The following is a 27,776-nucleotide window of genomic DNA, read 5'->3' on the forward strand; positions in this document are numbered from 1 at the left end:
TTTGATCCTTGGATTATATAATGCTGATTGTAGCATAGCGATAGTGGTTAGTGACTGAGCTTTGTTAACATGAGTGCCCGGGATCGTTTCCCACCAATTTCAAAGAATGTTTGTTGCTTCGTGCCAATTTTCACAGAATGTTTGTCCTTTTACCTACCAGACAATACTCTTCTCACCTCTAGTCGATTATTTATTCAGCGTTTGAGCCACGGACCAACATTTGAGGCCATCAAGTCTCTCAGACCCATTTGAGCCACTGACCACCATTGTGAGAGTCTATTAATGTGAAATGGTGGTCCGTGGCTCAAACATGTTATCACTTTTGAAGTTACTTGTTGTGTTTAGATATGTAAATACTACTCTTTAAAGCCGTGTTTCGGTAGTCGAGTGGGTACTGTCGACGGTTAGTAAACATTGAGGCCGGGCATAGTTGTTTATAAACCTTCGACACTAACCATTCGGCTACTGAAACACTGTTTTACAGTTTCGTACAAACATCATTTATAAACATCATAACAAGTAACTTCAAGTGATAGACGTTTGAACACACAAACAACAACAGCGTTAAGTATTAAATAACATTTAATCACTTACTTGCTCCGAAGACGGACCGCGATGGTGACGTGGCACGTTCCAAACAAACACTGACCAAACCTACCTCCACGCGTCTCTTCCGTATTTGAGGGCGGCGGCACTTCCTTCCGGTGTGAGGCCACGCCCGCGAGATTTAACCGCGAATCTATTGTAGTCCTCTTACGTTACATCCGGGTCCCTTGGTCCCTTCCGCTTCTAATGCAAAATAGCTACATATGTGTGAATCTTTTTTTTTTTTTTTTTTTTTACAATAACGTTATTTGTCAGAAAGGAAGCCATTGAGGGTTAAAATGGGTCTTAATGCTTCCAACTCATATAACTGTCACCAACAACACTTTTAATGATATTACATGAAGCAGACAGCCCTGTGATGAAACCTTTAGCATTACACTGTGGTTAATACGTTTTTATTCACAATGGAATGTTATTGTAGCCTACTCTTAATATATCATGGTGTAGCACAGCACAGTAGATTCATATTTCAATCGATCTGGGATGTTAAAATTGTGCAAAACTCTGTTCAATGAATGGCCTCTTCTGCTACATTAAACATTACTAAACATTAAACGTTACTTATACCTGTTATTGAGACTCCTATAGAGCATGTTGACATGGATAGCTTGGTAGTAGTATCTCTGTTAGTTAATGCAGTTTGATTGATTAAATTAATAGCCTATTTTATTAGACAAAAATGTAGAACAGTAGTGTCATAGAGTGGAAAATGCCATTTGGTTTAATGTCACAGAATGCAGTGCCACGTAGAGCAGCATGATAAATGGTTAACTTTATAGTGTGTTCAAAAATGGCAGATCTGCAAGTTCAGTGTCTTGAATGAGATGTGCTGTGACTCTGTGAGTTTGCATATCTGCTATTGTCCAGCATAGGACCGTTGCACAGTGAAGTATAAACAAGGCTTTAGGATTTATAAGTCGTTTTTAGAATATAATAGAATATTCACTCCAGTGAATAGCATTTATCCATTTAGATAACTTTTTGATGTTATTTAATTACTTATTTTTACACAGAAACATAATGTGTGTCTTTACAATAACTGTAATGTAATAATAATACTAATAATGTAATGTAATAATTATTAATTAAATAACCTTATTTTATTCTGAAGGCAACCGGATGTCTTAAATTAGCTAGCTCTCAGACAGGAAGTTCTAAATTAGCTCAAAAGACGGAGCCGTAATGGTAAGCATTTCTACGGGAAGTCGCACGGTCCAAACAATGCATGCACGCATGGTTGTAGCCTGGCTATTCGGTCTGGTTTATTAGCCAGGCTACAGTGGTTGTGGTTGACAGAATGACAGTCTGTGGTGGCACTGCATGGTGGTAGTGGAGGACATCACATATCAAATGGCCTCAACCAAAGTATTAATAACTACTTGTTCCTCATCTCCTTTATAATATATATTTTTAAATGATTGTGCAAAATAGTGTGCACTGTGCACAGTGCACTGTAGGGAGTGGGGATGGGTACAGAATCCAATGCAAAATGTAAATAATTAAAATAGCAATAATAATTGTTATGTTGTTCTCATTTCATTGTCTACTGTAGGAATAACAGTGAATAATAGGGACATCATGATTTATTTATTTTAATGCTATTTTTGTATCTCTCTCTCTCTCTCTCTCTCTCTCTCTCTCTCTCTCTCTCTCTCTCTCTCTCTCTCTCTCTTATTTTTTAGGCCTGATAATGAAGATTATTAACAGTCATTTATAGCGGGGTCCTTCACAGTATACTCTAGTCTAGATTAAGGTCCTACCTAGTTGGAACCTCCTCAAGGTCTCCTGAGGGGTTGCTTTCTGATGGTGTTCAACATTGACAGCCCTATGAAAACAGATTATCTGGCGCCATCGTTTGGCAAAACTGAGAACAACAAGGGAATATGCATTTCACGTGAAGGGGAAAACAGTCGGGGAGTGGAAAATAGGGTTGATTGATTGATTTATTTATTTATTGATTGATTGATTGATTGATTGATTGAAATATGTATTAACAGTTTGCAGAATTACAGTACATTTCAAGTACAACTCAATTAAAAAACTGTTAACTGTGAGTGGACGACACTATAAAGCATTACACTTGTTTATAGGGCCCACCATTTTCAATTCATCAAAACAATTAGAGACATACGAATATACACAACTATATAGTCAAAACAGGAACTCATCATAGAGGTAAAAAGGGAAAAGAAACATATATAGTGAGGGGATTCAGTTTTTACGGGGGGCAGTTTCGAATTGCAGCCGTCCGTAGGTGCCCTTTGAGGGCGGTTTTGAAGGAGTCAAGGGATTCGCATGTCTTAATGACTGTTGGTAGGGCGTTCCACATTTTGGTGGCATATATAGCAGCCAAATGAATTTAGTCCCTTGTTTGTGCCGAATCGGGGTTGCACATGGTTTGTTCTCTGGTCTTGTGGGTGTGGACTTTGTTGACATTAAGGAAGTATTTAGACAGGTACATGGGTATCTTGGTGGTGTATCGAATCTTGTGGACCAGACCCATTGCAAGATGCTGTACTCTGTCATCAACCCTAAGCCATTCCAGCCTATCAAAGTGGGCATTGGTGAGGTGGGTTCGAGGAGTGAGGCCAAGTAGTAGCCTGACCAGTTTGTTTTGGGAAGTCTGGAGCCTAGTTTTAAGGGCTTAGAGGTGCTGTGGTACCAGGAGGTGCATGCATAGTTGAAGAAACCTTGTACGAGGGCTCCTGTTAGGGTCTTCAAGGTGTTTTTGTTGACCAGTGAGGAGATCCTGTATAGGAATCTTGTTCTTTGGTTGACTTTTTTGATTACGCTGGTGGCCATCTTATCACCGGAAAGATTTGCCTCTAGGATGGAACCTAGGTAGGTAATTTCATCTTTCCGTGTGATAACATTGTCACCAACTCTAATCAAGAATATGCCTTGCTGAGATTACTATTTGAACCAAAGAGAATGGATTCAGTTTTTCCCAGGTGTAGAGATATAGTTTGCGAACAGGAAAAAGTTGCAGTCACAAGCTGATGTCATGTAGTTAACATATATTAGGAACAGTAAAGGCCCTAAGGCTGTTGGTATTCCACATATTTGCGGCATAGCAGTAGAACAAATTGGAGACCATTTTTGTGCTGAAACTGGCTTCAATGAGATCAGTGAGGCCTTCTGGTGTTGTGCCTGTTTGTTTCTGACAGGTACATGCAGGGTATCCCAGATTTCTTGCGTATCTTGAAGACCAGGCACATTGCAAGTTGGGCTATTTTCGTCGTACACAAACATTACATTCCCTGATTCCCATTGACAAGGAATGGAGAATTTACGTGTCAAATCGACATGTTGCATCATGATGATGTCAATGATAAGTGTGCCCCTCACATCACGGGTGTGATTGTTGATAACATTATCATCACAATTCTGTCAATACTGTATTGATATATTGATAACAGCCAAACGATCAAATTTACAATTCTTCTATATTCCCTAGGATATATAAACTTCTTAATTAAGTAATGCAGATGTTTAACAGAGAGTGTAAAATGACCTCCCTAACTATCCATCATTTGGCTTGGGACCACCTCGAACAACCTCAAGGACCACTGGTGGTTCCCGGACCAATGGTTGAAAACCACTGCAATAGGGTATGCACATACATAAAGTGAGTGGCAAATCGAGTGAGTTTAACGTTGTTTAACATCATTTAGGGGGGCATTGATATCAAGGCAGGAAACATTTGCTCAAGTTATACAAATTTTGGCACACAGAGCTCCCAAAATGACACCTTCACCTGGACCTCCATCCTGAGCTGTGAACCTGTGATCGAGGATCCCAACAAGGTCCTGTTCAAGGTGTGCAAAGCAGGAGAGTTTCCATGTCTGAGGGATGATAATGTTTTGCTATTTTCCTATAACCCCTTGTGGCCAATTGGCCATGTGGTTAATAAGTCCTTGTAACATACTAGCGTCATGTCCAGGGGGTGTACTTGTACATCAAGCTGCCTCACGCTACAGAAACAGGAGATAGGCTCCTGCCCTATGGGCCTCAAGGTTCGGCAAGGCTTACTAGACTACTACTACTTGAGATGTATAGCATCGCATTTTCGAGGGGGGCCTAGACATGATGATGATGATGACATGCACCTCTATTTCCTCCCAACACCAAGAACAGAGCACCCACGAAGGGGTGGATGAGGAAATTCTCAAGCAAGCAGAGACAATGTTCTGCCATTGCGTGTGTGTGTGTGTATTTGTGTGTGTGTGTGTGTGTGTGTGTTGAAACATATTCACCAATAAATGACAATTTTAACAACATATGAGTTTTACGCAATTTACTCACACTTTATTTTAAATCTGAATATTTAATTGGATTCCCCAAATGAAAACCTACAAAATATATATATGTTTCTATACCTTTTTTGGTCAAAAAGATGCTATGTAATATATTTCATCCATTTTTGAGTTGTACATACAGCAGATTTGGATTCAGCAAGCCCTCAATACCCCTAGAAAAAATGTAAATTAACACGATTTGCCTTCAGCACTTTAAATAAGCACATTTTCTGAAATCAAGCCTAGTCTAAATCACAATTTTATTTTTTATTAGACTTTCAAGCAGAAGTTAAAATTAATGTCAGGAATGATGTCAGTAGCCCTAATACCATTACCTAGTACCTCTACCTACCAGACCAGTTGACTCTACCCTGAAACTGAAGAATGGACTGAAAACTGAAGAATGGGTACAGAAAGTACAAAAAAAGATAGATGTAAATGAAAATGGTTGAAGTAGATTGTGAAGTAGTGGTGGTAAACTAGCATTCATAAATCAAACTACTACTCACTCTACTAGTGCTGGGCCTGGGTCTATTTTCTGGGATGCCCTTGGACCGAATGTCCATCTGTTTAGCAGTGACGTAATGCCGAAAGCTTGTCTATGCGCGACACCGTCATACGGAGAAGTATACACGCTGCTTGACTGGTTCCTTCAGAACCCAGAACTACTGGGCAGGCACTGGGCAGGCTAGCACAGCAGACATGAACTGGATTGTGGGCAAAGTCGCATTAAGGACGGTAGACGGTAGTACCATTGTTAAACCAGTGACCTAAATGTACAAGTTAGAGGAATTACGTAGTGTCCTCCTAGTAACTGGGGTAACGCTATCTGACACTCGCAAACCACCTCCTATAGCTATAAGAAAGTAAAAAGTGCTAGCCAACCTTAAGCGTTAGCTCAGCGGGCTACAGGAAAGTAAGGCGCCTTGCTAGTATAACAGCACAAATGGTTAGCTGAATGTTTCTCATTGCTGCTGTGCTGTCTGTGTAATTCGATGTGTATCTTCAGTCTAGTGTCCATGTTGTTACACGGTTATCTGGGTTTGAATGGCGTAAGCTAACGTTAGCTTAGCACAACACACAACAACAACAACACAGACCGTGAAAAATCAGCTGATATAGGAGCTGCCTGCTGCCAAGGAGACCAGGGATGGATCAACTGAAAGTCAAAGACCGAATCCTGGAAAACATATCTTTGTCCGTCAAGAAGGTAAGATCTGCGTGTCACCTAGACGGAATTAACGTTCATCTAATGATAGAAAGAGTTGTCATGGATGGATTGTCTTTTTGTTTGCCAAAAGAAAGAGGGCAACTTCCAAGTCAAATGAAATGGCTGGGAGTGCGCAACCCAACTGTCTGTGCCATTTCGTAGTCCCGGATGTGCTTATTATTCCCTATAGTGAGGTTAAAACGAAACGAACCCAGTTTAGTAAATAACAATGTAATTACACAAGTGTTCTGTTTGACAGCTTCGGCCTTCTCTATTTTGAGTTCTGTTGGAACAATGGGGAACAGGGTGGCACCGCGTTGACCCACTGCGGCATCATTGTGTTGTGAAAACATGCGTTTTCAGTGGTGCATTAGAGCTATGAGGAGGGTTAACAGTTAGGTAACAGAGCAAGTTGGGGTTATTTATTGTTTAAGTTGTGTGGTGCAGCTATGCACGTATGACTAAGGCTACTGCATAACCAGACTGACAGCATACTATAGCTAATGGCTCTATGTGTCACTTGGCACAGCCATTATCACAACAAACTATGTAGGATACAAATTCTATACTCCAGGCGGTGTGACATGAGGCTAGTCTTAAATATTTCCACTTCCTAAGTTCCTAAGTTCCTACACCAGTCACATGAGTATCATGTGATTGAATTAGGAAGTGCCCTCTTTCTCAACAAATATATCTGAAGGTTTGACTTTTAACATCTTCCCTATGTGATGAAAAATAGAGTTTTTATGTGAAACGGTGCACATGCACATTAACATGAAAGGATCCCCCCCACACACCTTTAACAAAGCCTATACTGTTTGCCTCAGACAAACATCCTTCAGTCATGTGACGTTCTTAACATAGGATAGAACAAGTCCTCTGACCTCCCTCTGTGTGTGGGAAGTTATTGCCGTACTTTCACTTTGGTTGTTTGTAGCAGGATGAGTATTGTTTGGATAACCCTAAATGTATCCTGTAGCTCCAGCCACTAGCAGCCAGAGACAATTTACCCTCCCACTGCTAGAGCAATGTCACTGTTTGTTAACCAAAACGCTTTTGTTTTTTTTGCCTTAATCTTAAATAAAAATGACAACTTATTTTTATCATCCTCATAAAAAATGACATTTGTCAGTATTTTTGTCGGTATATTTTATTATAATTTATTATTATTAATATTTAATATATATACTCTAAAATGGTAAATGGTGCATTTATATTTAGTGCCTTTATCCAAGGTGCTTTACATCGAATGTGCATTACATTCACCCATTCACACACACATTCATACACCATGCAAGGCACCAACCAGCACATCAGGAGCAATTAGGGGTTCAGGGTCTTTGCTCAAGGACACTTCGACACTAGCGTACATAACTCTGTAATAGATGTTGAAAACCAGTTATAGATTAAATAATCTCCACTGCCTTTATGTAGTTACAGAGCTACTTTGCAGCCTGCGAAGATGATACTCCAGCCATTCGGAATCATGACCGTGTCCTGCAGCGGCTGTGTGAACATCTTGACCACGCTCTCCTTTATGGGTAAGAAACACCACCAACTCTGCTTGACTGGAAACGGAGAAGCTCGTATATAACCAACATTTTGCTGCTTGTAACCTATGAGTGAAGTGATCCCTTTGATTCTTGATATAAGCTCAGTTTTTGTATATGGCTGCACTGTGTTCTGTCAACAACACTGAATTATGCTCATAGCAAGTTCAGTGTTTTGGTGCTTTGCCACAGCTAAAACATCATGTCATGAACTGTTACAGAAGTGTGAACTTGAAATAACATGGCTATAGCCAATTTCCCTGTGTGTTTTTATTCTGAAGAAGCATCCCTGTTAAATCTATACTATAATAGAGCGAATGTCTGAGTGTGTGTGTGAGTGAGTGTCCGACCGCATTATCTCCTCATTATCTCCTCATTGCCTGCACCAATCGCTCCCACTTTTCACACAGGCATTGACCATATGAATATGGAGGGCGTAACGGAGCCCTTTTTTCGATTTGACACATTAATGATTATTAATTAATGTATTAGTGAATTAAAAACGCATGCAGTACCCCCCGCAGCCACAGGGCGGCAAAACTCCTCTCCCCAGAAATCACGTGTCACCAGTGAATTGCATTTTGGGACGGTCACTGATTAATACTGGGACACAGTTTTCCGCGTAACTTGAGTTGTTTCGCCTGCTGTCAATTTTGCTCGAGTTTTCCGCCTAACTTCAGTTGTTTCGCCCGCTGTCAATTTTGCTCGCAATAGACAGCGGGCGAGCGGTCGGGATATTTCCAACCCCCTTACGCATCGACACAATTACTACATACAACAAACAACATGCCACGAAGAACAGCCTCAAGGACCCTAGCGCATTCTTCCACGCACCTATACCCTTTTTCACACCGCCCTCAGCCAACACGGAGGTTGTGTGTGTGTGTGTGTGTGCAGACTACTTTCGCTGTGAGCATGTGTGTGTGTGTAAACTACTTAAGCTGTGAGTGCGCACGTTCGTATGTGTGCGCCATCGCGTGGCCGTTTTCACTTTTCAGTTAGCTATAAACACAACACGAGATACAACTGTCTTAATAAGCATAAGCCACACACACACACAGCGTGAAGTGGCTACAGCGCACGCTCTGGTGAAAACAGCTAATCTACAAGCTCACAACATCACAGGTTGCAAAAGCCATGAGTTCTCTCAAGCCAAAGCTCACAATTGAGACCGTTTTGGACGCAAATCCACCTGCAAATTGGATCTGTGCGACTGTCCATATATAGCTGCATGTCAAACTGGGGGTCCTTGATACTTTTCAAATGGGGCTCTGTGGGCTAATAAGTGTAAATGCTGCGGTCCTTGCTCTTGCCATGAAAACGTTTCCCTACCATGCATTTGGAAGAATACTTTAATGTTATACTGCTGTTTTTATTCATAAAAAACCACACACACACACACACAAATATATTATACAAGTTGAAATATATCAGAACGGGTAAGGACTAGTGGTTATAATTACTACAAACTGCACTAGACTCATAACTGGGGAAAATAATGAGAACAGGTTTGGAACAACAGCTAAAATTGTAATTTAGTACGAATGTGACATGAAGTTTCTAGTGAAAAACGTAAGTGCCTGTGGTCCATCTCTTATGTCTTTGGGCCACATACTGTATGCTTGTCATTACCAACTGTGTTTCTGCATTGCAGACTGCAGGATATCTCCTCTGGCTACTGGGTCCTTGTACTGCATCTCACCAGGAGAGAGGCCATCCGACAGATTGATGAGCTCCAGCACATAGCAACCAACCTCGGTCGAAGTGAGAGTCCGTGCCATTTGATCCCCTTCACGTAGCAAGAACGTCATCGTTAACATAGTACTACCGTCCGCAACGCCTAGCGCTCAAACCAGCACTCTGCTGACTGCTCACAGTTCAACCGATTTGAACCCGACCCTGTTTGCACTGCCTTTTCAAAGTGCAACCAGTGACTTTACTGTGCGATGTAGCGATGAGAACTCTGATTATAATGAATGAGAATTTTATGTCTCTCTGATTTCATGTAACTCTACTACACACATAAACATCATACCACAACCATGCAGAAAAAAGTCATGCTTGGTGCAATGTCACAATGTCAGTATTCAGATGACGGGGCTACCAAGATTAATTCTGATAGTGTCAGTACTAAGATCTGGCCACCAGGTTTAATGAATATGACCATCCATATATATTGTATATATCCATAAATTGTGTACCGTTTTGGTCCTGGGAAAGTTGTCTATTCTCCTAGTCTCTACTTGTAATCATGCTCATCGTGTGGTAGAACTCTTCAGTGTCGGTGGTACTCTGATGCTTGTCATGTGTAGTGGAGGAGTTTACTCCCACACATGCACTTTGCATGTTTATGGTTTCTGGGTTCAAAGACTGTGCAACTTCAGTGGTGAACCAATGTTAATTAAATAAGATTAGGAAGCGAAGGCCGTACGGTGGACTCCATGTTTCTCCCTGGAAGGAAAGAAACATCCGCAATTGAGACCATGAAGTTGTCCCAAATGTGTGCATGTACAACTTCCTGGTCTCAATTGCGCATGTTTGTTGTGGTGAACCATCTCACCAAGGAAATCATGGGTGCGTAGCGTTAGTCAGATGTTCCAATAATCCGACATTAATTTAACCCCAACGCGGAAGCCACGGGTGAGTCTTAACCGGCCACGTATGCCGGACTATTGTTACAGCTTTAACTGGCATAGCAGGCGCAGCCTACAATTTCATGTTGAACTCATCTTGTGTAACAGCTTGAATGCTACTGTAGTGGCTTTGTTTAGGGATTATGGAAGTTATGCTCTTAGTCCTATTTATAAAGCAGCATGCGTGCTTAGCATGGTTCTTACCAACTTCAACATTCAAAAATGGTGAAAATACTCAAAACTAGTGAACCTTAATCAATCAATTAAATATGATTTTCTTTTCTCTACTTGCATAGGTCGTGCATGGTTATACCTGGCATTGAGTGAGAGTTCCTTAGAAAGCTATCTTCGCCTCTTCCAAGAGAACCAAGGATTGCTACAGAAGTATTATTTCAAGTGAGTGATATTTGCAAACTTCCATCTCCCATTTCTTAAGGGCAAACATGTTCAACGCATATGAAGCTGAATGTTTCCGTTTCCCCTCCAGAAATGCACTGGTCTGTAGTCACGACCACCTCACTCTCTTCCTTACTCTGGTGTCTGGCCTGGAGTTCATTCGATTTAACCTGGAGCTGGTTAGTGCACTGTTCCATTGCAATAATCCACCAGGTTAGAAATGTTCGAAGGTGTCTTCTAACTGCCTGTTGATTTCCCCACCGGCTCAGGATGTGCCGTATTTGGACGTGGCCCCCTACATGCCAGAGTACTACAAGCCCCACAACCTTCTGGACTTTGAGGAGAGACTACCGAGCTCCGACAGCCTTTCTTTACACTCCTTCACGTCCCTCACCTCCACCAACCTGGAGTGGGACGACAGCGCGATAGCCCCCTCCAGCGAAGGTAAGGAGTTCTCTTTGGTTATCTCAGCAGTGTTTCACCCCAAACTATCGTGAGAGTAGTGGAGGACAGGTAAGCATTTCATGTTTTCTGTTTCAGTCACAGGTTTGTGGTGTGCCACGGTTTAATGGGACTCTTATAGAGCACCAACGTTTGTAGTCCTGAAACCCAGAAACGAGATAACATTTTTGCACTTCCACGGTTCCCTTGTCTCAAAGTCTACAGTTTTTTTGGAATAGACTGGGTTTTTGTTTAGATGCCTGAAATTAGTTCTCTGGTCATAACAAGTATTTCACATTTTTACTTTTGTTCTAATCTATGACATAAAATACATCAGTACTTGTTATCTTGTGAATTTCTAAGCTTTTTAAAAAGGCTAAGAGGTGGCTAAATGAGTACACCACAACGTCATCATGCGACCATGCTTTAGTTCGTTTATAACCTAATGATAGCTTGTTTTACTTGTGGCGATTGCATTGATGCTTTAAAAATCATAATCTTGCTGAACAAAACATGTAAGCATCATGGACTTTTATGCCACAGAGCCTATTTTCAGAAATAACCAAAATCCAATGCAATAATCTTTTTTTCTTGTTCAGGGAACCAGGAAGATCTAACTTTTATTCCTTCCACCTACAAAAATATATTTTGAGGACATTATGCTATGACAAATTGGTAATGGTAATCTCATCGATCTGCTGAGTGAATGTGGGAGAAACACTGCTGCTCAGATTTCTTCCACTTAATTGCCAGATTCTACTCGAGTCACTCAAACACAAGCACTCTCCACTGTGTGATGCCATTGCATGGTAACGTCAACGTAACTTAGCTAGGGGTTGGGTCCCTCATGACTCACTGATAGAAGGGTATTTTATTAGAGGGAGTGCCATGCAGCGTTTGGACGTCAGAATGGCATAGTAGTGTAAATGGAAGTAGAGAAGCGGTAGGCCATTGGGGGGGCGAGGCTAGTGCTCTGTGTGACTGCTCTTCTCACCACTATCCACAAATCATTGAGTCACCTTCCCATTTTGGTTCCCCCTGTCTGTTGTGTTTTCATGTGTATCATTCATACAGTATGTTACCTTTTATTTTCATGATTTTGTGCCATTCTCTCCCCCTCTTCTATCTATCTCTCTCTCTCTCTCTCTCTCTCTCTCTCTCTCTCTCTCTCTCTTCTCTTCTCTTCTCTTCTCTTCTCTCTATCTCTCTCCCTCTTATAACTCATCTTTCCTTCTCTAATATTGAGTCTTATTCCTCCTTTTTTTTTGTAGATTATGATTTCGGTGACATCTTCCCTGTGTTGCAGTCAATGCCAAGTGCAGACTGGGAAGGTGGGCCATCGGTTATCCCTTCCCTGCCCTCTCGCTCATCCCCCACCCCCATGCTCTCTTTCTTCCACCATGGTGTCAGGCATGTGTGTCTCAAAGGTTGTGCTGAACGCATGCTACAGTACTAGCTTGAAATGTGACTCTAAGATCTGGTAACAAGGACGGGATATACTGTACAATGTACATCAAAGCTGCTCATGTCGCATAGAACATATAAACTGATCTTTAATATGCAATGCATGTGCTGTGAAAGTTTTCCTCAGCTTATTGCTAATGATGCAGTTTATTATTTTGAAATTCAATTCTGGGTATTTATCAGAGAAGCATGTTTTTGGCCTTTCTAAAAAGAGACATATCAATCTAAAGTTACCGGCAGGCAACTTTTGCTTCCGTTTTCCAGGTCAGACATCACTCACTTAAAAACACAAGTTCATTTTGTTGTTTGTACACTAGATGGCACTGTAGCACCCAGTCTGATATACCCAGTAGAGTAGATGCAGTGTGAATCCAGGGCACAATTATTGATGACTATTTAAACTAATTTAGAACAAAATAACTACCATATTACCTTGTGACCTTATTAAGTCAAGTTAAATTGCAGATGTTATTTATTTTTCCTTTTTTAATGACCCAATAAGTGTCATATAATGATTTATATCTTAGGGAAGTAGCATTGTACCATTCTTTTCACTGGTGAAATTAAAAAAGGGTGTCAGCCATGCTATGCCACTTCTCTCTTTCTTGTGGGTGAGGATCCTAATTCACACTCTGTATACTTGTGTGATGCAGCTGGTACTCACTCTGCAGTCTGCGTGGTGTCTGTCTGTCTCCAGTGTAGTGTTTTGTCTTTTCCTTCTGCCTGGTGTGTACTAGTGGTAAGCTGTGTGGCACAGGTCAAGGCTCAGGCTAACCTCTCTTGCTTAAGTCTTTCTGTGATCTAGTAATAATAATAATCCTAATTGCTGAATTTGCGATGCTTCTATTATGCTGTTGCAGTTGTTTGCTTGCACTAAAGCCCATGGAGGTGCGGTTTGACCAAGGCCTCTATGCCATTTCAAAGAAAGCAACTTCCATGTCTCTAATGCAGTGGTTCTCAAAGCACGGTCCTTGGGTTGGCTCCAGGGGGGGTCCAGCTAAATTTGTTAATACAGCATCACAATAATTGTAACCACTTTATCCATATTTTATACATCGGTTATAAAAAGAAAATGCAGATATACCAACTCACTGCAAGCGTTTACATCTGCTATTTTTTTAATATTAAAAAAATAATCTTGAAAGTATTTTTGTCCAGCTTTGAGAGTGTGTAAACACAAACTTTGAAGACAAAAGTGTGTAAACACAAACTGTGAACACAAAAGTGAGGATGCAAATTGTGATTGGCCAGAATGAGATAATCTATGACGATAAGTGCGCCCCTCACTCCACACTTTTTTCCCTGGCACAAAACATTTTCATTTTCAGGTCAATAAAATACATTTGGGGGCCCTGCCTTGACACGAAAAAGTTTGAGAACCACTGCTCTAATGCATCTCGCTGTATTTGCCATTAATATGCCACCAAGCCAGCCCTAACAACTATGAAAGCATTTAGGGGCAGAGTGAGCGCTGCTTAAACCCAGTTTCTCGTATGCTGCCATTTTAGAGGGTGACCTCACCGACCCGGCCAGCTGTCCACGCTCCAGTGGGTCGGACCCGCAGACGGTCGTCTGTGACACGGCGGCGGCCCATCGGCCCGGCGCAGCCTCCGCCGCTGTTGTGATGGTGAAGATGGCGCCGGCGCCGCACAGCCCCACGTTCAGGCACAACCCCTTCAACGAGGAGTCGGACATTAACACGTCGGCCGACGTTACGCCCGTCCACGTGGCCAGTCGCCATGACGACGCCGCGGTCACCACCGGAGACGACGCGGAGAGCAACGGCAACGAGCTGGAGGTCATCAGGTATGTACATGTCCCATCACCTCACAACACCTCACCTTTCTTTAAGTACGGTAGTAACGTTTGTGTGAATACTTTATCACACCAGCAGTTCACATTGTGAACGAGTAGGAGGGTTAAGTTCCATTGACCAACTAATACCCAGAATTTGTCCTCTGCATTTAAACTGTCGTAACTGCTGGGAGCAGTGGTCAGCTACTGAACGGCAGCACCCAGGGAGCGCTTTGGGGTTCAGCACCTCGCTCAAAGGACATTTCAATATGACGCTGGGAACCTTGAGTCGTTTACTGGATGTTCTTAGCTTAATCGCTATTTTAATGTCTCCGTTAAATTTATAAAATCACACTTTGTGTAGGACCGAAATCACCAATTTGCTCGTCCACATATGGCGTAAATTCTCCCTTCATTGTCACTGGAATTTAATCATTGTGTAGGACAAAAATTGCTGATTTGCTCGTCTATGACGTAAATTCTCCATTCATTGTCAACAATGGCATTTAATGTTTGTGATGTTAGGATAAAAATCTACACTATAGCTGGACAGGAAAAGTCACTAATTGAAAATGGGTCTGACATTCAAAATTGTAAATGCAGCTGGTAAATTCCCCTGCCACTCAGGGATGGAATGCCCTGCCCCCTTCCCTCAAAACAAGCAAATCACTGGTTTCCTTTAAAAAGGGCTGAAAATTCACCTGCCGCTGTCATCAGGTCAGAGGGAGACAAGGTGGTTGATTGTTAATTTGTTGTTGTCATTATTGTTATTGGTATGGGACACTCAGGGTTGGGAAGTAACGGATTACATGTAATCCGTTACTGTAATCAGAGTTAAAAAAAAACGTAACTGTAACGTCTTAGAGTACAAGCTCACAACCGTTCTACCATTATTTACAAGCAACTTCAGAAAAATAAGCCCAATGTGGCTTATAATAATCAGACCAGGCAACACTGCAGAGATACTAGATAGGAGAGCATATGATATATTGGATTGGGGATAAATAATGGGTAGCGCAGTCTTCTCTTTTAGGTCAAATACAATGAGGCTTTTTATTTAAAGAGTAGCCTACGGGGTATAAATATAATTGTATAGGGCTGAGTTATTTGTAGATTATATAATATAAATTAGTCTTTACTGTCTAGTCAATGTTTTAAACTCATGCCATGTCTATCTAAATTAGTGTCAGCCAGGAATGTCAAAAATAGTTTTTATTTGCCACTTTGACCACACATGGATGGAGTTGTTGGTTGTCAAAGTTGTTGGTTGTTGTCAATCAAACAATCAAAATGGTTCTGTAGGTCAAGATGCATTTTTCTTATGATCTGTTATAAGTTGACACAATGACTCTACAGTAATGTAACTGTTCAGAGAGGTCAAATTCTTAACAATGAAATGACCTTAACCATATTTCAGTTGTCCTTATCTTAATTTCATAGGCTCAACATTCTTGTCTATCAATGGTAAAACTTGTATTATCTAATTAAATTGAGTTTTACTTAAAAGTAATCCAAAAGTAACTGAAAGTAACTTGTAGTTACTTTTTAAATGGAGTAATCGGGATTACGTTACTGACTACATTTTTTAGCAAGTAACTTGTAACTGTAGGGGATTCCTTTTTAAAAGTAACCCTCCCAACCCTGGGGACACTTAATGGAAACAAGACCGCAAGGTCTTTCTTTGGTACAGTGCTTGACTGTACCCTGTACTGTTTGCATTTTATTGTCTAATAAATGTATCAATCAATCACAAAAAATACAACGTTATTCAAGTGTCAATACACATACTCAGCAATACTTCTGTTGGAATTTGACATTCCTATTTAAACGGATATATTGAATATTTGCATAAAGCGGGGAACATCATCAGATGATAACTGTTCTTCCAGGCTGGCCAGACGAAGAAAACCAGCCAAGAAGCGGCGTGGGAAGGGCTCCACTGACTCCATCGGCAGCGTCAGCAACTCGGCCTCTTCCGAGCAGATGGAAGCGGAAAACGGCCTCCAGATCCCAGGGGACGGCTCGGGGCTAGGGGAAGAGGACGAGCACTTGAGCTGTGCCCTCACAGACAGCAGGGCAGCCACGGTGAGGAGGAGAATCAGGAGGGGAGTGACGGAGGACGGCGAAGAAGAAGAGGCCGATGCCCTCCTGCGGCTCCCGCAGATGACAGACACCTCCATGGACGGCGTGGGCCGGCCGCTGCGCGACGTCATGGACCGCCTCAACGGGGCTCTGGACAGCGGAGAGGCATGGAACCATCTAGGTGAGGAGGAGGAGAGAAACGGAGAACTCGCGTCCGCCCCCTTGGACGGCACGCTGCGCTCCCAGCCGTCCGTCCAGCAGCCCTTTCCAGAGCATCCGGGGGCCGAGCCACCCGACCCAGCAGCAGCAGAACCGAGCCCCGGTCTCCTGCAGACCTCTCCCGCTTCGGCAGACTTCTACTGCTTTACCCCTCACAGTCCAGATCCTGCTTCCGAGAGTGGTGGCCACCATGATGCTGCAGAGCATTGCCAGCCACAGGCTATTTCTGGTGGCCATGAAGATGATGGAGAAGCAGAAGCGCCAGAGGAACACAAGCAAACCGTGAAGGAGGCAGATGAAGCCGAGGAGACGGTGGAGCAGAACGAGAGGGAGGAGCTTGAAACGTTGGCTGAGAACGGAGAGGCGGCTTGCGAAACGGAGGAGCAGCCTCCCGAGGAGACGTCGCTCAGTCCAACAGAGCACACTCATCCCGCAGAGTTCAAGTAAGTCATGAATAGAAAATCACAGAACTGCACCACCTGTCTTCAGGATTTCAGTCAGAGACGGATATGCCATGATAATCTGTGGATGTTTCAGAGTGGACAACAATCACAAGCTGCTTCTGATGATTCATGTGTTCCGAGAGAACGAGGAGCAGCTCTTCAAGGTACACACGGTGGTCACCTCACTCATAATGAGCCCCATAACGTATTCATGAGCAAACTGCGCATGCACGCAATTGTCAAAAAGTAAAAACCCAAGGTTTTAATGGCAATAATTGTGAGGGGGGGGGGGAATTGTTTACAGATGGTCTTGGGAAGTTGGGTTGGGCACAAAAGTATAGGCTAATTAAATGCTGTAGTACAATCATAAGTACACCATTGATGTGTGATGTAAATATGTTGGTGATATTCTGGCTATAAATGGAAGTTATTGAATATTTTCAAGTTAGGTGTTGCACTTTGTAGACGGTCCCTAACCGCTCAACGTCTGCTGCCCATGGAGATAATAAGCTATTAAACGGTGAACGCGGAGGTTGGCTTTTTGGGCTTCAAAGCAAGTTGTAGTTTGTTCTTTATATAATCAGGATAAGAATTTGATGTTTTGTGTGATTTAGGAACGTGTCGTTGTCATTGCATCTGTCTGTATGTATTTTGTCATTGTTGTTCCAACGGCACGGGATCTGTCTTCCCCAAACGTCTCCATTTGGCCACCCCGAGACCCCGACAGATAAGCATTCCGTTGTGAACGTGCTGTTCAGTGTCACGCAGCCATGCTGGGTGCGCGCAGCCGTAACCTGTCGTTGTCAGTGTCCAGGCTTTCAGCACGCATGTAGCCCATGTGTATGGCACGGCGAAGGAGGTGGTTGAGGAGGGGGCGGACAGTGTGGTTTCGAAACTGTGTGTGTGTGTATGTGTGTGTGTTCACGTTAACATGCCTCCGTCCAACTGTCGGAGCTTTCAGGTGCCTGTGCCACGCAACCCGGCCGCGATGCTTCCCCAAAGAAGAAGTTATGTCGACTGACGCAAGAGTAGCTGTACTATGGGTCCGAGTAGCCTCGGTCCCAGGCTTACTTATCTGCGATAATCCGAGTTGTTTTCCTCGTGTGGGTCTGATGCATAGGTCTGATGCCTGCCTGGGGGCGGTGTGAAAAAGGGGAAGTGCGTTGGAGAATGCTAGGGGAATGTTGCGCCGGAAACTGTGTCCCAGTATTAATCTGTGTCCGTCCCAACATGCATTTCACTGGTGACACTGGTGACACGTGATTTGCAGGGAGATGGAAATATCCCGGTCACTGTGAAGGCCGTAGTACTGTAAATATGACATGAATATGAATGCAAAGTAGTGGTTGATGTGTGGACAGGCTAGCTGTTGCTGTTGTGCATGGTGAGATGTGTGCAAACGGTGTAGTTTAGTAGGAGAAGACGGCCAAAGGATGCAACACACACACACACAGTCAGCGGCGCCAAATTGTATAGGGCACTCTTTGTTGTGTTGCGGCGGTAGCTAGAGGAAGCATGCCAGTGGGGTAACGGTGAGAACGGTGGCCTGTGATGCAGGTGTCGCTAAGGGGCGGAGGTGTGTGAGGGTGCGAGGTTAATTCACTAATAAATTCATTATTAATCATGTGTCAAATCGAAAAAAGGGCTTCGTTAAGACCTCCATATTCATATGGTCAATGCCTGTGTGAAAAGTGGGAGTGATTGGTGCAGGCAATGAGGAGATACGGCGGTGTTTCTGACAGAATGTCAGAATTAGAATTATAGTATGATTTCGTAATTTATTTAAAAAAATCATCTGACTAAATGATTGATTGATTAATGAATGAATATGGAACTAGCTGAAAGTTTAACAGTTTATTTGGTGTTATTGTGTCTCCAGATGGTTCGGATGAGTACAGGCCACATGGAGGGAGATCTGCAGCCCCTTTTCCTGCTGCTGACTGACTGTTACATTTACCTGCTCAGGAAGGGTAAGATTTGGGGTCATGCACTAGTTCATTGTCTTCTTCACCAGGCTGACGGCTGGGAGGTGACTATGTTTTCGTGTGCGTTCATGCGTGCGTGCGTGAGTGTCTGCGATGTTTTTAACTCAAATCTTTGCTTCTGGGGGGGGTGGGGTCTCTGGAACAACAGATTTTCAGATGGGGGTCGGCGGCCAAATACACATAATTCAGAATACTGTTAGGATTTAGAAGACATTTGTAGAATCTGTTCTCAGTTCTAAATGGATTAAAGTTGTCTTCTCTCTACTGTTCATTCCAGGTGCTGCAGAGAAGCCCTACACTGTAGAGGAGGCTGTGTCTTATAATGAATTGGACTATCTCTCCGTAAGTCCCTATATGGTATTTCATACTTGGCCATCTCTTTTTTTATAGTAGTAGTAGCCTTGCCGAGCCATGAGGCCCATAGGGCAGGAGCCTATCTACTGTTTCTGTAGCGTGAGGCAGCTTGATGTACAAGTACACCCCCTGCACATGACGCTAGTATGTCACAGGGACTTACCCCCAATCCAACCCTTGATGCAGAGTGTCAACCAGACGGACCGTCCGTCTATCATGCACTCGGCAGAGTGTCTGCCATAAGACTACATGCCTCCCTCCTCTTCCACTATTGTAGTACTATGGTGGTAATGCTGTTTTCTTCTCTCCCAGGTGGGCCTTGACCAGCAGACAATGACGCTGGTGTGCACAAACAGGCGACGACAGTTCTTGTTGGACACATCGGATGCTTCACTCACTGTGTGAGTGTACCACCAATCACCAGTCTGACACTATCACCTGCCCAACTTTGCAAAGCAGGCTGCTCTTGCCAGTTCACAACCAGTGGATGTGTGTTTCATTGTATTAAGTCAGCCTGAATTATACTTTGTACGATGGGGTTGCTTGACGAAAATATCCTATCATAATTATTAAGTATTACTCTGGTTCTATTATCTCTCTTTGTATTTTGTATTCTGTATTTTTATTCTCCTTCCCCTTCATTCAGTTGGCTCCTGGACGCCCTGAAGTCAGCCATGGTGAAGGGCTGTCGCGAGCCTCCCTACCCCTCTGTCCTGACCGATGCCACCATGGAGAAACTGGCCCTCACCAAGTTCGTCTCCCAGGAATGTCACTGTGAGGTAGAGACCTGCATAAGTTCTGTCTATTCTCATGTTTGGGTTACTCGCATTAAGACCCCAGCTTTTGACTAATTTATCCATCAAGCAAATCTTGGTAATGTTCTAGGTTTCCGAGGTGTTTATCCGCCTGTACTCACTGATCCACTGGGAGGACCCCATGGACATGGCCCTATCCCCACAAGCCTCAGTGGGGACAGGCTCACTGGAGTCTTGTAATGCAAAGGAAGGTGCTCTGCTCTACAAGGCTGGTACCACCTACCTGGGCAAAGAGCAGTGGAAGAGCTGCTACCTCATCCTCAGGTACTGGTTGTCTCCACCCTGTCCGTCCGTCAGTCTATGTGCAGCTTTTCTCTGGCACTGTTGGACCGGTCAGTGAGAAACTCCTTGGAGACCAAGTAAAAGCATCTCCTCCAAGCCTCCATCAGCCTGTCATCTGTCTGATTTTTCACATGACATCCTCATTGGCTAAGATGGGTTCTAATGGTCCAAATGTGCACGTACATTCCCACTAGGCCATGGAAGAAATGCCACTCTACTGATTCACATTTGGCAAAGCAAATACTGCATGCAAGCACCGCTGGACCGATGGGCAGGCAACTTTGCATGCACACTCCCAGTTGGCCAAGAAAGAATCTCCACAAATCCATCTATTAAAGCTCCACCATAACATGGCATTTTTACATTACTCTGACAGATGTTGTTGCAAGTCTATACACATCGTCTCTGTAGACATGGCTGAAATGGCTCTTACAGTAGGCATGTCATCAAGACGTATTTGTCATAATATTTTCATAATATTTCATTCCGATTGGCTTCCAAAGTTAGCAGGGGTGCCCTTTTTTGCAGAGCATGACACAATGTGTTATTTTCTACACATGCTATGAAACTTTGCACACACAATGACTGAATTCCAAACATTGCTAGCCCACAATAACCTACATGGCCTGGCAGAGACCTGTGCTCTGAGGAGAACATTTTTCTAGTTTATTATGTCCTTACTTTGTTGGTGACAGTAGGATGATACAAAATACTTGTGATGCGTGACATAATGTTAAGTGACATGGCTGTTGTCAAATTGAACGTTTTGCAGCAAAGGGATTCTGTTCCAGTACGCAGAAAGAATGGACGTGCTGCCACTTATGTCCATAACCATGGGGTAAGATTCACATTGTAAACAGATCATGGTAAATAAGAAGAAAAAAAAAGAAAGAAAGAAAATAAAATCAAAGTTGGACTGCTCTTCAAACTGCCTCTGTATGAAACTGATCAGCTCATTACAAGATGACATTGCCCTCTATTTCCTCCCCATCAGAGGAGAGCACTGCGGGGGCTGTCGACGGTCCAACAGCACAGAGCGTCCACACGCTTTCCAGGTCATCCTGGCAGAACGGCCCCCGTTGGAGCTCAGCGCCAACAATGAACAGGACATGGCCGACTGGATGCTGCTGCTCTGCCAGTCCGTCTCCAAAGGGGTGAGAATATTCCTCCAAGTGTGTCACTATAAGGTTTGACTTTATCAGGCCATGGTGTTGGTCAGCCCATTTAACCCATTCTGATCTGAGATCAGATTAAAAAAATGTCTGTTTGAAAATGACAGTTTTCTGAAAAAGCTATGTTTCTATGTCAGTCTTTCTTCGATTTTTCAAAAATAGCAGACCTACAAGCTCGTAGCGCCGCTGCGCGCCACTCGGTGGCGCTATGAGCTTGTAGATCTGCTATTTTTAAATAGCTAAAGCATAACATAATGCTAATGCTAACACCAAAAGGGGTTCCCGCCTAAAATGGGTTAATCACCATTTTGGTCTAAAAACTAAAGTCTTGAAATCTAAGGCCCCATGGCCTTTCCTCTAGCGACTAGAGGAAAGGCCTAGAGTCTAGTCTAGGCCTTTCCTCTAGTGACTAGAGGAAAGGCCTAGAGTCACACCTTGTAACTGTTATGTCTTTTTCATTCCAGGTGATCCCCCAGGGTGTGGCCCCAACGCCGTGTATCCCCTGCTGCATGGTGGTGACGGACTCCAAGCTGCTGACTTGTCATCAGGACTGCCAGACCAGCTTCTTCCGCTCGCTGGGTTGCGCCGACCTCTCCGATATCACCGCCGTGAGCCTGGAGGACAACAAGGAGTATTGTGTCATTGTGAGTGTGCAGGGGCCATGTTCGCGAGTACCTTGGATTTGTGTTTTTGTGAGCCACAATTCATCACCTTTTCCTCTGTCCCTGTTTCTGTCCAGGAGTTTTCCGTGGACAGGGCTCAGTTCCTGCCTCCCTGGGTGTTGTACTTCAGTGGCTGCGAGGAGAGAGATCGAATGCTGGAAGTGTTAGAGGCCACCTGGAAAGACATCTTCCAGGTAGGAACACGCAGGAGGGATTTGTGGACACACATTCATACAGTATTGCTAAACGATGTCTGAAACGTGCAAGAGCAAAGAACAGTTATGGAGGATAAAGCCGACCAAGCATGCTCGGTTTTTGACCGCCTGGAAGATGCAGGCTGGCGGAGAGGAGATAGTGCTCTCTGCTTGGCTGCTGCGCTTTCTAAAATGTGGTACATTTATTTTGTATGAATACAGTGCATATTGATATTGCTACTGCTGCATGTGTGCTCAAAATGCAGACGCAGTATGGGACTGTGTACACACACGTGACGTGTGACTCATCTGATTCAAACAGATGTCATATTGTCTCTGAAATTTAATTAGGTGTATGCTGTCTTTAAATTATGATAAATATCATGACATAAACACATACTGCTGGTTTTCTTTATAAGGTGAGAAAGGTCTGTAAAATCACTGAAGATGATTGAATACTTTATTGGCAGAAATGTAATCAGTACAGGGTACGGTCAAACACACGTCCTATAGGTTTGACTTTTATTTTTACCATAGCAAACCCGAGTGCTCCAACTATTTCATGGTACAATGGTATATGGCATTTTACATATTATGTTAGTAAAGGTTGTATTGTTTAGGAATCAGTGCTAGTGTCTCACAAATCGCACATTTAAGACTTGGTCATGCAAACATTTTCAGCTGTGAGATTTTGTTTTGCTTTAATGTAGGCTACATGTTCATGTGTTTGTTGTTGGAAAAAGACATCATGGGCTCTCTGTCGGTGCCGGCTCTCGGGTGCATTCAGCAACGCTTTTTTCACACCTCTTCCGACTTCATTCGACTGCCAGTCGAGTCGGTAGTAATCTGCAGTAGTCTGTCGGGTGGAGAATTACCTTTAGGGAGAGAGAGAGACAACATATTTCAGACACAAAATCTGATGCTCAATGTTCTCTGTCAGCTGTTGAAGATTAGAGACAAACATGATCAGCATCTTCAGCATAATAGGAATAGCTTCTCCATTCTACTGTATGTGCCAGAGTCTACACAAATGACATGAGCATGCAGAGATAAATTCCATTTAATTCCTATAATTTTTTACATTTGGCCTGACTGGACTTTGCTGCCTGGGAAGAACAAGAATATTTCTTAACAAAACACTCACTGTCCATTCATTTGTGGGAAAGGGGTGTAATTTGTGGAAAAGGGGTGGGAGTTAATGTTTTTACTTAATCTCACTGCTTTTTTTAATGCGTTAGTTTATTTTTTTATTTAATTTTCAACTTATTTTCTTTGTAATTCGATGTCTTGCAAAACAAGATTTTCTGTTTTATAAATAAACAACCAAACCAAATAATTTCTCCCTGACCACCCAGGTGAGACTCCCACGCAAAGAAGTGCACGATCCATCGATGCAGAAGCGTTGCGGCGAGGCCCTGGCCCTGATGAGGAGCGCCTGGCAGAGGGCTGACAGCCTGGCCCGAGGCCGGGCCCAGAGAGAGCCGTGGTGCTGATGAATCGGACGGGACCAGACGCAGTCAAATTAACAACGTAGCTTGATGGACAATGGCGTTGGCATAGACGCATAAGAATGATTCAAAAAGTATGCAGAGATGGAGATGGGCTTTTTGCTTTTATCAGGACCAGACCTGCAGGCCTGGGAGCAGTACACAACACACAGCTGATGCTGTTCTCTCATTCCGTTAATGAGATAGCTCTCCTCAGCAGTAGGAGCTAACATTACCATGTGACGTAGGTTTACAAGAGGAGTTTTGTTTTAGGCCTTTTCCACCCTGTCAAGGAAAACTTCTGATGGATGAGCAGATTACAGGAGGATCAATGATCGGATTGTGGTGGCAGGGAAAATACTTTCCTACACACATTTGGTGTGTCCTCATTCTTGGGGCTGAATTGAAAAGGTTTTATTTTCAGTGAAGATAATTTTCAATTCATGCCATTGGTTTTGTCTCAGTGAATACACAATGAAGTGACTCCCTCTTAAAAGGCAATCCATTATGAAAAATATAAATTCTCGTTATTGATGATGTTCTGAATCTGACATAGATTTCCATGTTAGAGGATCCACCTTTTGTATTTATGCTATGAGAAGAGGAAGACATAGTCGATGGTGGTGAGGTCTTTCATTAATCATTTTACCTCTGGCTTCTATTAACATTTATTAAACTATGTAAAGCCTTAGAGGAGGAAGTAAACTGAGATGATCAAATGTCCACACACTCCTCACCTTGCATAATTATGTTTGACGCTTAACTTTCCTCTAAGAAGTAACACAGGGGACTGAGGATCAAACTCTCACCCTTTGTTCTAAGAGAAGCCACAGGCTTAAAGTTACAAGACATTCTTTCAAACCTGACCTGCACTACATAATGTGTACAGCGCTGTGCAGTATTTATGTATAATAATCATTGTTATTCGTGTACATGTATGAGGATCAATTACTCCGTTTGGCTTGTAAAGATTAGTCTATCAGCACATACCTCACACAAAGTATTGTTACTTTTCATTTACAGTAGTCTTTTGCTTGAGAGGACAAGGGTCTCTCAACATGCCCTGGTTATGAAGTTCACAGTAAAATAGGGATGTTTCTGTTCTACTACTTGCACTGTTAATGCACCTGCTAATCTGTCTAATCAACTATGTCAAGACTGCCCAGTGTCCATTGGGTGAATAAGAATCCTATCAAAATAATCTGAAGACTTTCCATTCTGATCTGCTGTGCACACATCAGTGGAGTAGGCTTCCAGCTCAGCTAAATGCCTATTTTTGGTTTTCTGTTGATAGTTTTAATGGTACCTTATAACTGACTCCGTTTTGTCCTAATTCCATAAATTGTGCTGCATTTGGATTTTTAGAGTAAATGTGAACAATTGAGTCTTGTTCATTTCCTCTGCAATATTTCATTTTCTTTGAGCTTTCAATGGCAGTGTAGACTGTGTCATTGCATCTCTCGAGAAATGGTGGTTTATGTGAAGAATTAATTTATACCTGTGTGTCCCTGAGAACTACCACATGTATATGGTTTAGATTTTACAATAGAAAGTCATGTGAGCTGGGTACTCCACTAAATGTCTCTCACTGTTACAGTCTTGACTGGGAAGTATAGGAACATATTGGGGTTTATAAAATGGTATTTGATTTAGACCAAGAGTAATATGTTCCTATATGACTATTAGATTCACGTGAAAATATAAGAATCGTAATGCATCATGGGATATTTGGTCAACGTTTGTGCTTCATTATAATTTTACGATACAGCTTCCCTCCCAATGTAAATTATTCATGCATTATAATCAGATTCATTGTCGAGGAAGTATGAGTAATATTACCTTAAAGTTTAAACTGCTGCTGTGTGTATTACAATAGCCTTTAAGGTGAGCTTGACAAGATTTCCTGACAACTCAGTTACTTTGTGGCCTTTTTGTCAACCTGAATAAAATATGACAAAGTGGACTTTGTCCCAGTGTGGCCTTACACATTAGTTTGGCTGCTTTTAATTTGAATTCTGTCGCCGACAAGTCAGGAATGAGGCATATGTATATGGTTATGACTTATGAGTGAGACCTCTGTGTTTTGTCTGTCAAGTCTCATCATACTGAGCTTAGTATTTTAGAAATTTCAGGCATTGCTTAAAAGGAGTGCTATCCGTTCTCACTTCTATTATGCTCTTTAGTGAAGGTAATGATCTCAGGTTTCAATAGTACATATTTCAAGACCCAACATATACACCCTCCTATTTTTGTTGTTGCTGTTTGGTTTTTTTTAATCCCTTTTCCACTTTGGTAATTCCAAATGATTTTAGGTGCGATGTTGGATAAAGAATGTAAAGTTAGTTTGAGGGCACACCGAGAGTCGGTCAGAGAATTGTAGCCTGCTGTTGGAAAATGGATATACAGTACTGTAGTTTTAAAATAAGTTATTAGGATTTCTTAAATTAGAGTGATATAAACTAGAGGATCCAAATTGCAATCCCTTGTGGCTTATTAAAGGACTTCTTGAGTGGGGGGGACAGCAATATCTGAAAGTACTTGAAATGTTTATTGGGATTATTAGAAAGAATCTAAAATGTGGGGCCTATGTGTATATGTTGGAATTGTCCAGAATGGAAGTATGACATTGTGATCTCTATGTTGGGCATTGCTGGCCAATGATGGATGACATCTCTTGAGAGGCGCCTTTTGTTTTTATATACAATGTTGCTTGGCTGTTCCTTTGGTTTTGTTTATTTGTAAATTAGTGTAGGCTTAATCAATTGTAACATCTGCTCACACACACGAAGTCAAGCATGTCCATAAAGTTTTTCTATTGTACATAATGGAGGAATGTGCAAATAAAACATCTTTTTGAACGGGACGATATGAATAAATTCAATATAAACTTTGGCTTCTGTGGCAATATATCTTAACCCATTTAGGACAAAGGCCGGATTAAAAGAAACCTTTCTGGGAATAAATCTAATCTGTCTACAAGAAACCCAAAAAGGGTTCCCAAAATATGCTGCATCCTTGAGAAAAGCTACAAAATGATCAAGCAAGCGTGGTCAGCCACTGTCACCGAGTGTAATGTAAGGACTTCACAGACACATTCTTCTGCTAGCAATAAAAACAAAGGACTGGGTTTCCCTTAGCTCTGGCCCACTGCCCTAATGCCCTTTGCTGAATCTAAGCTAAAAAGAGGTGACCCAAAATAAATTGCAATAGTAATCGTTCAAGGTTTTTTTTTTTATGATCCTTGCTTAGGGTCATCCAAATAACATAATGCTATTATACATTTTGGATCATGGTAAATTCAGGGGTTGAATGTTGGGGGTACCATTGAAAACCTAAGAGAAAATAAATCTAATATGAATTATGCTTTAAGTAGCATGTCAAACCCCTAGTTTGACATGCATAATTCAAATTTGAAATGTTTGCCTTGTAGTTTTTAATGGTACCCCAACATTCAACCCCTGAAATGATCGATTACTATTGCAATTTATTTTGGGTCAAATCTTAAATTGACTGACATACTATGGCCTATTACTGTCGTCTTCCTGCCCTTGCATGAAATGCAGACTCTCGCAGAGTGCAGACAGCCTTACCTCTCTGTTGCGAAAATATAAAGAATGTCTTACCTACTCACCACCAATACAAAGGCGAATTGTGTTATTAGAAAGCCTACTTTCCTTAGTGGACGAACT

The 27,776-nt window shown here is 42.5% G+C and overlaps 1 protein-coding gene across 2 annotated transcripts; it reads left to right on the top strand.

Moving 5' to 3' along the window:
- The first annotated feature begins 5,591 nt into the window (after nucleotides 1–5,591).
- On the top strand, nucleotides 5,592–26,979 carry plekhm2 (pleckstrin homology domain containing, family M (with RUN domain) member 2). 2 transcript variants are annotated; one of them, XM_083768441.1, is made up of 20 exons: nucleotides 5,592–6,114; nucleotides 7,549–7,655; nucleotides 9,319–9,428; nucleotides 10,594–10,693; nucleotides 10,785–10,872; nucleotides 10,963–11,137; nucleotides 12,406–12,465; nucleotides 14,107–14,404; nucleotides 16,282–17,136; nucleotides 17,231–17,300; nucleotides 19,016–19,106; nucleotides 19,399–19,463; nucleotides 19,788–19,876; nucleotides 20,122–20,254; nucleotides 20,361–20,554; nucleotides 21,345–21,410; nucleotides 21,567–21,726; nucleotides 22,209–22,388; nucleotides 22,484–22,600; nucleotides 23,956–26,979. In XM_083768441.1, the coding sequence occupies exons 1-20, from the start codon at nucleotides 6,055–6,057 to the stop codon at nucleotides 24,091–24,093; spliced, it is 3,156 nt and encodes a 1,051-aa protein (XP_083624567.1). In that variant the 5' UTR covers nucleotides 5,592–6,054; the 3' UTR covers nucleotides 24,094–26,979. The 2 variants fall into 2 exon arrangements, with proteins under 2 accessions (XP_083624567.1, XP_083624568.1); XM_083768442.1 differs by lacking the exon at nucleotides 12,406–12,465.
- Nucleotides 26,980–27,776: the final 797 nt, after the last annotated feature.

Source organism: Protomyctophum parallelum, assembly GCF_964188405.1.
Source record: "Protomyctophum parallelum genome assembly, chromosome: 7".
In the NCBI taxonomy this organism is placed as follows: domain Eukaryota; kingdom Metazoa; phylum Chordata; class Actinopteri; order Myctophiformes; family Myctophidae; genus Protomyctophum; species Protomyctophum parallelum.